Source organism: Corylus avellana, chromosome ca11, assembly GCF_901000735.1.
Source record: "Corylus avellana chromosome ca11, CavTom2PMs-1.0".
NCBI classification, from domain to species: domain Eukaryota; kingdom Viridiplantae; phylum Streptophyta; class Magnoliopsida; order Fagales; family Betulaceae; genus Corylus; species Corylus avellana.
The window spans coordinates 20818880-20832959 of NC_081551.1; the positions used below are offsets into that span (position 1 = coordinate 20818880).

General features: G+C 35.1%; 3 protein-coding genes across 3 annotated transcripts in view; all 3 read right to left on the minus strand.

Moving 5' to 3' along the window:
- Positions 1-91: 91 nt before the first annotated feature.
- The window catches only part of LOC132165347 (uncharacterized protein At4g29660), a 79071-nt gene continuing 65082 nt past the window's right edge, over positions 92-14080 (minus strand). Inside the window, exons 2-4 of the mRNA XM_059575870.1 lie at positions 1707-1797; positions 1196-1410; positions 92-465 (exon numbers count right to left, since the gene is read on the minus strand). Coding sequence (XP_059431853.1) covers positions 355-465; positions 1196-1378 — 294 coding nt within the window. The 5' untranslated portion in view covers positions 1379-1410; positions 1707-1797 and the 3' untranslated portion in view covers positions 92-354. The remainder of the gene's footprint in view (positions 466-1195; positions 1411-1706; positions 1798-14080) is intronic.
- Positions 3285-8243, minus strand: LOC132166696 (thioredoxin-like 2, chloroplastic). Its single transcript, XM_059577566.1, has 4 exons — positions 7788-8243; positions 5703-5882; positions 4154-4318; positions 3285-3690 (listed from the first exon to the last, which is right to left on the minus strand). Exons 1-4 carry the CDS (start codon positions 7995-7997, stop codon positions 3553-3555), a joined length of 693 nt encoding a protein of 230 aa, XP_059433549.1. The 5' UTR covers positions 7998-8243; the 3' UTR covers positions 3285-3552.
- On the minus strand, positions 11125-13276 carry LOC132166534 (uncharacterized). The gene has a single exon (XM_059577363.1). The coding sequence runs from the start codon at positions 13029-13031 to the stop codon at positions 11511-11513; it is 1521 nt and encodes a 506-aa protein (XP_059433346.1). The 5' UTR covers positions 13032-13276; the 3' UTR covers positions 11125-11510.

Consider the following 14080-nt stretch of genomic DNA (forward strand, 5'->3'; position numbering starts at 1 on the left):
GATAACAATTTTCAAAGAAAGGGTGAGCATCAAATGCAATTACAGAAAAGGTGAATAAACCAAAAGAAAACCTACCTTTCATGGATCAATCTTGAAGAAGAAGGAAAGGCAATTTTGGGGTTTAATATAAATCACAAATAACTATACCAGTCGGGAGCAAAGTGAAATGGTAGAAACTCCCAACATAATAGTTTCTCAATAAAAAGCATCATCACATTTAGGATTTTCTTCAATTTTTTTCTCAAGCAACAGCAAATTCTTATACACCCATCAAACCTTATCATTTGTACAATAAAATAAAAAAGCAAAATTGGCAGCAACTCTGACACTGTTCCCCAACTGCAGTTGTGCCTTTCACTGATTGGGTTTAATGGCCTCGCCCTTCAATATCTTCCAAGGTCCACCATAGAACTTTGGCGTCATTAGAGGGACAGCTTCCCCAGGATGATCTTCCCAATACTTCTCCTGCACGATGCCACAAGGCACACTTCTTAAAATAGATCCTAGAAAATTTTGATGTGGCACCACGTACACCGTTAGATGCTGTAAAATCTAATATGGATCATGAAATGGTTCTTCTCCATTTGGAGAGGATCCCATTAATTCCATGAAACTCAATCTGAAACTCACTTAATAAGCCATCTAGACCTCAATTATTAATCATGATGAGATTTGTGAAAAAGGATGATGAGCCACAAATAGCAACAACAAAGCCATCCCTCTAAGCTCCACATCAAATGCAATATAAAACACAAGCAACATCTTGTTTGAACTGAGCTCTATAAGTTCATAGTAGGTTTCAATATGTCAAAAAGAAACAAGCAGCCGTATATTCTTTTCAAGCATTTGTTTGAACTCTAAGCACCCAATCAGATTCCCATACTCTATTTTCAAACTGGCCAAATTGAATAAGATTTCTACCTCCCTGATTCCTCTAATTATCAATTTCTACTTGATGTGCACTATTTGATACGAAAATTCAATTTCTTTCCCACCAAATTTAGACACACAAACACAGCCGCACGCACACACATTTCATTAGGCTGCATTACAAAGAAACAGCATAACAAAATTTTACTCATCAAAAAAAGAATACTAAGGAAAAGTCTTTGGTCTAACAACTCAAATATATATGACATAATTGAACAATGAAAAAAGAGACCTGGCAAAGTGTTTCCAGCAGTGAATGGTTTACCTTGTAGAGTTGCTCGGTGATAGCAGAACCAATGACCCCAGTATAGAAAGCAGCAATATAGATTGTGACCAGAGGTTTAAACGATTTGGGTCGCCTGTACGGATCAATCATGTCCCAAAGTATCGTCCTTTCCCACTTTGTGTACACATAGTCTGCGTATTTCCTCCACAGATAGCTTGCCATTTCCACTAGATTTGCTGGGTTCTCTTGCTCTACTGCAAATTGGCATTCACACTTGTTCTTTTTTATAACTAAAAACACATTAAAACAAGGGCAAATTCTGGGTCTTGTACATGGAATGGCCAAAATGAGGATTTTGATGATATGGGGTGGTTTTCAGCAAAATTGGAAGAAACCCAATTGAGAATAGACGGGTTTTTGAGCTTTGGCAAATGGCTTGTGCCCAGTTTGATAAGATTCGAATAGTATGATCAACACAGAAACCAATATGCCTAGTTTTTGGGCTCAAGCCATAGCAATGAATATGAAATCTTTGGACAGAAATCCTTACCTCGGATTTGAGCGGTATGCGGGCATATGTCTACTCACTTCAGCTTCAGAGTTTTCTTCATCTCTCTATCAGTCTCTCTGTCTCTCTCTCTCTCAGATTTTTTTCAGAAGCGAGAAACGAATATAAAGAACAACTGAAGAAGGTCCATAAAAATCGAGGTGTTCCTCGCTTCAGACTCTTTTTCGCAACGACCGTGTGTTTATTGGGTCGAACCGTCCAAAGGGAACAAAAATTACGGAAAAAAAAAATTATATTTGAAAGTGGGTTTGAAAATGTGAAAGAATTGCATGATTTTAAAGATCAAATAATAGTTTTATTAAATATTTAACTGCGGTTTTGAAATTTGTATTTTTATTAAGAGCCTGTTTGGAAGTGGGATTTTAAAAATTGCGTTTTTAAAATTTTTATTTTTTAAAATTGCATAGGTGTTTGGTAAAACATGTTAAAAGATATATTTTTTTTATCAATTAAGTGTTTGGATAACATTAGCGGTTTCATGGCCAAATAGGTAAATATTGCACCAAATATTATTTTAAGTGAAATCGTGATTTTAGTTTAAATTCGCACTTTTTCAAATAAGCACCCTCTAGTCAGCTTATAAAAATCGCAGATTTTTTCACAATTTTAAAATTTGCGTTTTTAAAATCGCAATCTCAAACACTCCAAAATTGCGATTTGGTTTAAAAACACAGATTATTTTTTTAAAAAGGCATTCTAAAACGGACCCTAACTATATTTTGCATTTGCACATTTTCACTCCAATCATTCATAGACCACATCAATCTAAAACTATGAGAAGTTCAATTATAAAATATTTAACACGTCCCCACAAGAGGAGGGAGGATTTGAATTAGTGACCTTCACTTCATGAGGCGTGGTCCACATCAATTGAGCTATTAGGATTTGGAAATTAGGGCTTCAAGGTTTTCGGGGTCCACGATTTAAGGTGAGACTTTTGAGTTAAGGTTGTTGGATTTTCTAAAATTTTAAGGTTTAGGCACATGTTAAAGATTTTGTTTAGGTGAAAAGGACATGCACTCAGGGAAATAATTTCAATTGTAATGCCCAATGCATTTTTAAAAAAAATCTATGGATGGTATTAAAAAAAGGTCCATTATAAGACATTTTCTTTCTCCTATTGATGACATTGATATTTTTTTTCTTAGTTCATCAGATTCCTTGTTTTGGCTTCATAGTTTGTACTATTTTTTATCGGAGTAGAATATGTTCCCAATCAAATGAATAATTTGTGTTATGTCCATGTCTACATCCATAATGCTTCTTTTTGCATAACAAAAAAAAAAAAAAAAAAGAAAGAAAAAAAAGAAGAAGCTCCGTACGTACAACTAATCATTAGGTTATACTACATTATCGTGCGAATAAACCTTGAACACTAGAACTGTTCCTCGCCCGAATACTAGGTTGTCAGGAGATTCGAACCTCGAGCGTTTTCCATTAATCACATTCACAACCTCTTTGGCAAGAAGCTGCAAAACCAATTGTTGATCCAAGTGCCACACAGAAATTTTCAGCTTATTATTCTCATTATAAAGGATTTGAATATGAGTTATCCTGTGGTAAAGAAAAACTATGACTTGCATAAATTCAGAACCTGCAAATTTCATTTTCACCGAGTTTAGAGTTACATATATATAAATAATGGCCAGATCATGAATGGGAAAGAATATGGTAGGATACCAACTTCTGCATAGTATTCTTGTACAAAGGAAAACGCAAATATACAGAATATGAGTTGATAGATAGCTGACCCAAGAGGTTCATTTGGTGTGCCTCATATACACCACCGATAGAAATTAACACAAAAAATGTCTGAATTGAGGAAGCTTTACACTGATGTTGATTCTGCTGGTTTGTCCTTTGGAGCGCCGGAGGGTTCTAGTTTAAGATCCCCAACCCCCTTGGGCGGGCCAATGCTGCATCGGGCCGTGTTGTGTGTTTCAATAGCATCCTTTATCTTCTGAAACTGCAAATAGATTTTGGAGAATCAGGGGAATTTACCACATGAAAGATTTGGGCACTGATCAAGGGGTTCTTAATAATGACTAATAAAAGATAACTGATCATCGCATTGCTTTCATGCTATACAATTCTAAAGATGCTGAAAAGCATCCATTTCATGATTTATCTAGATAGTTATGCAACCACTTTATACTATACTCTTAATCTTTCATAATTTTTATAAATTGGATCTACATCTTTCAGCCATTACCCATTAGAAACTTGGAATGATATTAATTCGATGATGGGGTCCTAAAATATAAATTTCTTTCAAGAGTATGTTTTATTTCCCAAGAAGAAAATGTGAAATTTCCATTTCCATGTAGTTCTTGCAGGATGCTCCCAATAATCCATTGGAGAATTTTTATTTATGGGGCTCGACACCGGTTTCAATAAAAGCAAGCGGCAATTGAAGTTAGAATACTTACCTTTGCAAGTGAACAAGAAAATGATTCCAGTTGTCCGTCAGCTCCACGATAGAAGTGGAAATAAGGAAGCACCTTCACATTCATACTTTTGCACATCGGCTTATTCTCATCAAAATTGACTTTCAGGAATAAAATTTCAGGGTGCTCTTCAGCTGTTCTGCGGAGCTGACAGATCCATTACACAACAATATCAGGACACAAACATCTCAAAACACCAAAAGTATTTCCAGAAACAGCATTAGAAATAGTAATTATTATCCACATTTTTCTGAAGTCTCAAAAGGAAGAAGATCTAAAATTTTCCTCGAACAATAACTTTTTTTTATTAAAGGTTCCTCTGAACCAGGGGCAAAAATCTCATCTCCCTTCAGTATGCTTTGTGAGGTTTATCTATAATTATGCCTGAAAGCTGTTTTATCTCAGGAAAAAGTATCTCCCACAATATTATTCTGCAAGGGACTGAGGGCATTTGGGTGTACCAAATTAATCCACCATGTCAATGCATATACCAAGTTCACAAAAGTTAATTCCTAATACATTTAGACTTTTGAGAACAATAGGCAGTCGCTTAGACACCATCCTAATTGAATTGCTTAATTCATTCAAGGACACCAAAACACACAAAACAGTTGCATTTCAAACCTATGAAAAACCACCAATTTCCATGGACATCCAAATTTGAATACACATAACAAATTTCATAATTGATGCTTCCTTTTACTTTTCTATTCGGGAGGGTGGAATATCATACTAAAAAGAAAAAGAGAACAAGAAAAACACAGGCTGCTGACAACTAACACTTTCAGAATTCTACACAGATAGTACCACAACCATAATTCTTTCATTTACATAGACTCCAAACGATACAGTTCAGGTTACCAAGAGTGAGTTTGCATATCAATGCCGTGACTACAGTTTGGACTAATCTGATAAATCACATACCTCATGCGATCATTAGTGTAATAAAATATTTGGCAAGATTACTTTAAGATATATCGCTGGTAGTTCACCAGCAATTCAACTCTAACATGCACAGAGATCCTGTGATTTGCTAGATTCAGTATAATTGTGTAGAAAAAAAAAAAAAAAAGCTAATAAAACTTGATTATTACTTATCAAATAAAAAAAGAGAAGAAGTGAAAACATATGCTATATTCATTTGGTCCTTCAAGACCTGACAAGCACACTAACACAAGCATTGGTCTCCAACATGGCAACCTCACAAAAGAATTATTTTTAAAAAGATAATTAAAAAAAAAAAGGCCTCAGTGCTAGTTTCACGCCCAATATGCAATGTCCGGTTGAGCTTGACTTTGACAAGGCATAGAATGCAATGCAAAATTTTAAGTCCCCTTGTTCCACAACCCAAGGCAGATCAACACATACCCAGCTGCAAATTAGTCTGGAATTATTTAAAAGTTGTTGGAAGCATGATGCTTAGAATGTCAATAGTAGCATATTTTTGTCAACAGTGAAGGTTTGAGATAATCTCAAAAAGGAAGAACGCACTAATATAATGAGCACACAGTAGACTAACAACGGGACTTACCTTCGGGAATAATGCCCGGCAAGAAGCGCACCAGGTTCCGTAAAATTCTACAATAACTAATCTATCTCCAGCATGACCTAGGGCACCCAAAAATTCTTGTGTAGAATGAACGTCAACCATATTTGGTGCATTCTTTTCCCACCATTTTGGCTGGTCAGTTTCAGTCACAGTTGCTTGAACCTTTAGTCAAGCATACAAAACAAACATTAGAAACCATAATAAAGAAATAAAAAAAATTAGGAAAACTAACAAATATATAAACTTCAAAATAATGTCAAAGGAATCGTGAAGTTTTTCTCCCCTACTAACATCTCATGCCAGACTTGAGTAATTCATGAAACTGCCAAATACCAAAGGACTTGTAATAAAAAGAAAGAAACAATGAAAAATGTGACAATAATTTTCAAGGGACTACCAATTTTGCAAGTTGAAGGCTTTTCAAGGGAAGGGAAACTGAAATTTTCCATGAATACCATTTATACATAATCCATGAACAGATTTTTAGAGAATTACATGTATGAGAGTTTTACAAGTTGCAATAAGTAACTGACTTTATACACATAGATACGTACACACGCATGCACACACATCTATCAGCTAGATTTTGCCAACCTCTAGCTCACAAATCCTGTCCAGAAGGACCAGAAGTAAGCAAGCCTGCAACTTTGAGCTTGCCTCTCAGTGCTGTGCAAGATATAAAAAGCATTTTAAAGGTAACAATGTGACTCAAAAAAATCGTAGTTGTTGGGTAGAAGATCATCCAATTGTAACTTTAAAGAGGCGATGATTCTAACAACTGTGCCAGAATTTTGTGTTCATGGTATTAGCCAAAAATTGATTACTACAGAAATTACTATGCAAATAAGATGGCGTATCAAAACCCCCCCTCCCTCCCAAATTTATGACTGCATTGTTTCTTGCAAGCAAGTTCACATTGATCACGTCAAAGGACTCCCAAGAGTGACATTTTTGTTAGAGAGTTGAAACCTTCTTAAGGCTGACAAAGAGTAGGAAAATTCCCAATAGAGCATTTAGTTATAAAATAATTTTTTTTTTTTAAAACTAAACTTTTAGCTCATACTGCACGAGGATACTAAACTTTTATCCATAAAAATAAATTATTATACAAATAAAAGCATACGAGCATTCCCAATGGAAGAGCCAAATGTTACTTTTATCTAAAATAGCTCTTCAAATGTTTAAAAAACCCTCTACATTGGATTAGCCAAAAAAAAATGTAAAATAGATATTTGATTGGAAGAACTAAAAAAAAAGCTAAATGTAGCAGCACTTTTCAAGGGAGCTATTTTATTTTTCATTATTTCTCTCACCTGTTTTCTCTTTTTTTCAAATCTTTTCCTACTTTTTCTCTACATGTTCTCTTTTTCCCAAATTTTTTTCCATTTTTCCTCTCACGTGTTCTCTTTTTCTCAAAACTTTTCTTACTTTTAATAATATTTTAATAGAATAGATAGAAATATAGCTAATCGGATATAGAAACATTTAAAAATGACTAGCTAAACTAGATAAAAGTGAGTTTTGAGGAGCCATATTTTTACATAAAAATATGGCTCCTCCATTGGGAATGCTCTAAGGAGCAACACTAAGAATTGAGTGAAAATTCCCATTGTAAGATTTTTTTAGTGAATTGAAATTCTATGATCAAGGTAGGCAAACTGAGATTCAGCAAATTAGCACAAACTCATCAAAACCAAAGTAATCATCTTTAAGTAAGAGCAACAATGAAACAAAAGGAAAAAAAAATAATAATCTACCTACAAACACCAAAATTTCAACTTTTTCTTCAGTGGGTCAAGTCTTGATTTCAACTCCGACTGCAAATGGAACTCCTAATTGCAACACATTATATCATCATCAAACAAATTTAACAGATGGGTTTTCCTAAATTCACTTTCATGTGCATTAAAAAAAAAAAAATTCCAAAAATTACACAACTATTAATCAAAGCTCTAGCAAAACACCCAATTGAAATACAACATGGCACAATCCAACAATTCCACCAAATGGGTCCTCATAAATTCAATCAGTTTTCAAAATTATATAAAAGAAATGGCAAGTGTTCACCTTGAAAGAGACCAACTGCTTTCTGGGTCTGAAAGCAGGGCGGGGAAAATCGCCGGCAGAAGAATACAAAAGAGGATAAACAACCCTCTTATCTAAGTTCTGAATCGGTGGGAGACCTGGTTGGAGACTATTCAAGGAGGACGCGAAGGAGGTGAGCAGAGAAGAAGAGAAACGCAGTGAATGGAATGGTAATCGAATAACATCAGCCATTTACAAAGAACAAAGAAACAGAAAGCAAGAGAGACAGAGAGATAGAGAACGAGCTTTGAAACCAAACTCAGAAAAAACTTTAATTGGATTGCACTACTTCATGAACATGAGGTCAAAGGCACCCACGAGACGCCATGAAAAATCTCTGGGGCTTTGGAGGCTCTTGTTGTGTGTATAAAGACTATCTCGTGGCCTCGTGTGTGCGGGTTGTGCGTGTGTGAACCAGATATATCGTACCAAGGGAAAGCTTCCCACGATTATTTTGTTCGGTTTTCTTTCTTTTATGTCGGCCTACAATCTTTTGTTAGTTTTGTAGCGGTTGGCCGGTTACCCACCCAGGTACTGCCCTGTTTGGATGCTTCCCTTTTTTTTTTTCAAGGGATTTAATGTGTTTTCTTATAAATTAATGTTATATACCACACAAAATATTTTACAAAAGTAAATTTATATATCATACCATTATTTCACTACTATTCGACCGTGACATTGTCAATTCACCCTTTTATCTGCCTTTGTTAAAAGAAGAAAAAAATCCAATGACAAATTTTAGTATAGACGGATATCAATATGATATATAGCATTGTCTTTATTATATACAATTCGGAAAATTGATCAAATGAAAAGCAAAATGTTAGACAAATAATTATGTTGAGTAATGTTATTAAATAAATTATTATACGACTGTCGTATAATTTGATAATATCATTGTAGTGTCCCTTTTCCTTTTCCTTTTTCCTTGTTTGGCTTTGAAAAAAAAAAATAATAATAATTATGTACTAGATGAAGAAAAGATTGTCCTGATTAACAATGGCGTTATCAAATATCAACAATGTTATTTGTAAATTGTATATTTACATTTATAACTATGATAGTATGTTGAATTATTAGTTATTTTAAAAGTTTAAATCGATGAAAATAATAAATTTAATAATCTAATTAATACTTTAACAACAAAAATTTATAAGACACAAAAGCAATTTATATTTTTAACTCAAAAAAGAAACAATACCTGTAAGAAATATATAATAAAATGTAAGAGAAAGAGTTACATCTTGTTATATTGAATTGTATTATGATGCTATATACTATATTTTTAGTCTATAATTGTCCAACAATATTTATATGATACTCTAACTCAATCATTGGAATTTTTTTTTTTTTTTTGTTTATTTAACAATGATTAATCTAATGGCTAGTTTGGAGTAACACGTCAGCCTTGTAGGATATAATTATAGTATATAGTATTTTTCTTATGTAATATTTGTAGAAAAACTAAGGTATGATAATAAAGAGTAATGTTATTTGTTATTCTTCTATCTCCTGATTTTATATGGCATAATCCCCACAACATTTAATACATGAGAAAATTGGTTGTGGACCGCACTACATGAATAGTATTAAAGGTAGACGAAACAAGGTAGGGATGGATGATAAGACCTTAAAAAACACTAAATTATATCTGATTATGAAAATTATTATAACAAAAAAACAAAAAAAATGGAGAGAGTTTGTGACATCAACATCAATCTTGTGAGCTGACCCAACACTGATAAAGGCAAGTCGCCTACATGGTTATCTTTCATTTTAAGCAATCATTGAAGATTGGAACATCTATTTTGTTAAAACTTTAAAGTTCCCTTAATTTTATTCCCAGCATTCCTTTAAATCCAAGGTTATGGAAGATTGCCACCAAGAAGTTTCAATAGGGAGTGACATCAATGGAAACCGCTCTCATAAGTAGCCAATAAGTTGACAACACGTACTACTTGGTACAGAACGGGGGGCATGATCTTATCAAAATTAAGCTTGGCCTCTCATTTATGCTTTTGCTCTCCAATAAAAAATATTGGTTTCATTCTGCAAACTACACGCAGTACAAATTGAGTGCAAGAACTAGCATGGTCAGGAAATAATGGGCACAAGCACAACCAAAAAGTCACAACTCATAAAAAAGATATTCAAGTTGGACAGAAATTTCCTCTGAATTGGTTTGAAGGAAATTTTCTTCAACCTACTTTAATAAGTGACAAGTGTCATTTCTCACATTTTTTTTAATATTTTAACAGTCATTTATTGTCATTCCATTAATCTAGGAACTCAAACATTAATTTTTTAGAAATCCAAAAATATTAAATGACACTTGTCACATATTAGAATAGGTTGAAGGAAACTTCCTCTAAAGAAATTTGCATACCAGTAGTATCAAAACGTTAGAAACCGATTAATTGGTTTTAGTGCCAATAGAGATGTCCATCCACAATAGAAGGGCTATAATGTCCTCTAAATCAAGCATGCTAATAATTCCATATCATGATAATGCAACTAAGAAGCAACCCTGATTCTGAGGCTAAAATATATTTTTTAGTAAGAAAAAATTTGCTGAATGTGAAAAGGCAATGACCTGCAGTCCACATAACCTAGAATCAGATGTCAATTCCATACCATGAAAATAAAACAGAGTCACAGATGTTTATCCAGTGCTTTGAATGATCAAATGTTACAGTCCAGGATCTAAGCAGATACCAAGGAGATCCTACAAATTAAAACCCACCAATTTTCTCCTTTTATCTACCATGAGAGGATGAACACAATTATAAGACTGCAAAGCTTAACAATAATCTGCCCTCTGCTGATACCAGCACAAGCACACTATGACATGACAATAAATTGCACGGATGAGCCACTGGAAATGGAGCTAAGATTAACTTGGTAGACAGGCTTATTCAAATTATAGTTGTCGTGAACATCACCAAACAGCACTGATCAGGCAAATATATATATTTTGATAGGTAATCAAGTGCATTTTATAAAAAAGCATGAGGCGCATCTAAGTACACCAGAAGTATACATTAGGACACCAAACAAGAACAAAAGTAAAAATAAAAAATAAAAAGCAAAAGAAAACCCAAAACAGCGACGAAACACAATATCCAAATTCCCAAAAACCACAAAGAACCCTACACTGTCTTGCCTTTTCCACATGTACCTCAATTCACATCCATAGGACACAAGAAGACATGCATTTGTTGGAACCCTTCTACAGCTAGCTAACTGAATTACTGCAAAGTTTTATAAATTTAAACGATTGCAAACTCCAAGCAAATGAAAATAATACGCATCAAGAAGGTATGGAAAATGAAAAATGAGATACAGTTGTATATCCAAATGTTACTGACATTCTGCATCAAGGAAATCCTTATAGCACTACACAAAAATATAATACATAATTTTTTATGCCAGGTTCGGTTTTCACTTGTGCAGCATCTAATACTTGAAAATCAGACGATAGGAAGTAGATGGAATACCATTATTTATGTTACCAAGCATGAACAAACAAGCAGCTCGTGGGTTTCTAAAACAACTGATACTGTTACCTTTGGATGCTATCCATAACCATCCATCTTTGTGAGCACATAATCCCATTCCTTCATGTTACAAAAAATCTTGCTGACAACTGGTCCAACCTTGGGATTTAGTAGCTGCCTCCACTTAATAAATGTTTACCATTGGACTTTAGGGACTTGGCAAAAGAATAGACTTTTGAAACACTGCAGATCCATTATTGGAAGCACCCTGAATCTGGAGAATCGAAGTGACCAAATTATATATCTGAATGTTCTCAAAAGATGGGACTTTCCGTCCCCTTGCAAACTGAGGACCATGGCCAATGAAAATGGTCCTCATGGAGAAGACCGCATTGTCATAACCATGTGCTCCACCACATTCTTTCCGTTTTGTTCTCTTCTGCTCCACCTTAAACCCCTCTTCTATCAACCCTATTACTGGTGGAATCCGGTCACTGGCCACATAGTGAAGCCTAGCAGGCAGCTCCTCCTTGAGATAGACTCTCAAATTCTTCCCATTCTCAACCTTCCCCGACTTCAATCCTTCATTCATCTTTGCAACAACATCCGCTGGCTTAACACCCGGAGGTGGACGAATCGCCAGCAAAGGCGAATGGGAAAGGACCCAATCAGCCGGAATCTCAATCCAAGGATTCAAATCATCTAGAAAAATCAGCTTCTTATCACACGTACCAACCATCCCATGATCACCTACCATAATTATACTAACATCTTCAAAAACTCCTCTTTTTTCTAAACCTTCAATCAACCTTCCAATCATCCTATCAATCCTAGCAACAGCTTCTGTTATCTCCGGATCATCTGGCCCCACCTGGTGACCCTGATGATCCGGGTCCTCAAAATACAGTGTCATAAATTGGGGAATTTCACTACCAGGCAAATCAAAATAACTTAAAACGGTATCAACCCGTTCCTCAAAAGGAACAGAGCTATTATAATTCATACAAAACTTATCAGGACAAGTCCAAGAACCTTTCTTTACCTCAGAACCAGGCCAGAAATACGTGGCAGCCTTCAACCCATTATTGACGACGGTCTCCCACAGAGGTTCACCCAACCACCACTTAGGCTCATGGCTCCCCATGTTAAAAGCCTCACCGGTGCGTGGATCCAAGAAATGATTGTTAATTATACCATGAAAAGCAGGATAAAGACCAGTAACAATAGAATAATGGTTCGGAAAAGTCAAGGTCGGGAAAACCGGGATCAAACCCGTCTCGGCCTCGGTCCCGTTACAGATTAAGCGGCCGATATTCGGTGTGGAAGTCTTGAATTGGTACCCAAATCGGAACCCATCTGAGGAAATCAGCAAAACTACAGGACGTTCGAGCTTAGTGAGCGGACGGGCTTGGGATTCGGGCGAAGAGGAGGTGTGTGAGGTGGCAGGTGCAGAGGAGGAGGAGGAGGAGGCAGAGGAGGAGAAGAAAAGGAAAGCGAAGGCGATGGCAGCGGAGAGAGCAATGCAGGTGATAAGAAGGAGGGAGATAAAAATGATTGTGGTTGTGGTGGGTTTGTGAGGTGGGTCTTTTGGTGAAGAAGAAGAAGAGGAAGAGTCGGTGTTGAAAGAAAGCAGCGCCGTGGATGGGTTCGATGAGTCTTCTTCTTGGGTTGGTAATGGTACTGGTGTAGGCTTTGCTGGAGCTAAGATGGACAAAGAATCAGAACCCATGTTCCAAAAATTGGTCTCTCTTCCAAATCTTCTGGTTTTTTCCAGCTTGATTTGAAGGAAACTCAAGGTTCTAAGATGCGTGTTCTGTTCTTGTTTGTAGAGAGAGAGAGAGAGAGAGAGATTGGAGTGAAATGCAAGGGTTTGGTTTGGTCTGGTTCGGCTGCTTGATTGTTGCAGAGTTGCTATCTCGGATGGGTTACTTTCATTGAATAATGCGAGTGGACTAGGTGAGTTTTATGGAAAGAAGTTGGCTAGAGAGAGACACAGATTTTCTTTTCTTTTTTTGCAATATATATATTTTTTAAAACCAGAAGATGGTGATAAGTGATAAACTTTTCAAAATTTTCAAATGATTTATTACTATTTCATAAAATTTATTATTTTAAAAAATGTGTTACCAAATCATGAGACAGTAACACATTATTTAAAAGCCAATTTTAAAAAAAAAAATTGAAAAGTATAGCATTTCTCTTTGTTCATAAGCAATGAGATATTCTAACCGATAAGTTTTTTGGTCTGCTTAAGAATTTGCATTATGCGAATCATTTTTTGGCTGTAAATAAGATACAGAAGACCGGGTCATTTTTACTTTTTTAGCCCATTTTCTAATTACTATTTGTATTTTTTGCATCGTGATTCGATTAAAGTTTGTTGTTCGGAGCCCATCCCCTCCTAATTTTTTATTTTCTTGTAACCATTTATCCATTTGCCTAAAAAAAAAAGCTCTTCACTCTTCACACCCGTTTTATATATGCTTGTATACACTTATGTGACTTTTTTTTTTTTTTTTCTTTTTTTTTGTGGTAATTCATGTGACTTGTTTTAAGTTGTTTACTAATGTAAAATGAACATGAAGAATGTTCATTGATCTGTTGATAGGATTTAATAATATTACTTTTTATGCTCATTTTATACGTATTTTAAATAACTCTTTATATTGACTATTAAAAAAATAAAAAATAAATCATTTAAAATACACAATGTCACTAGTATACTCTTCAATAAAACGACTTGAGCAAAAGTACGGTGGATATGCAGGAATACCGCCT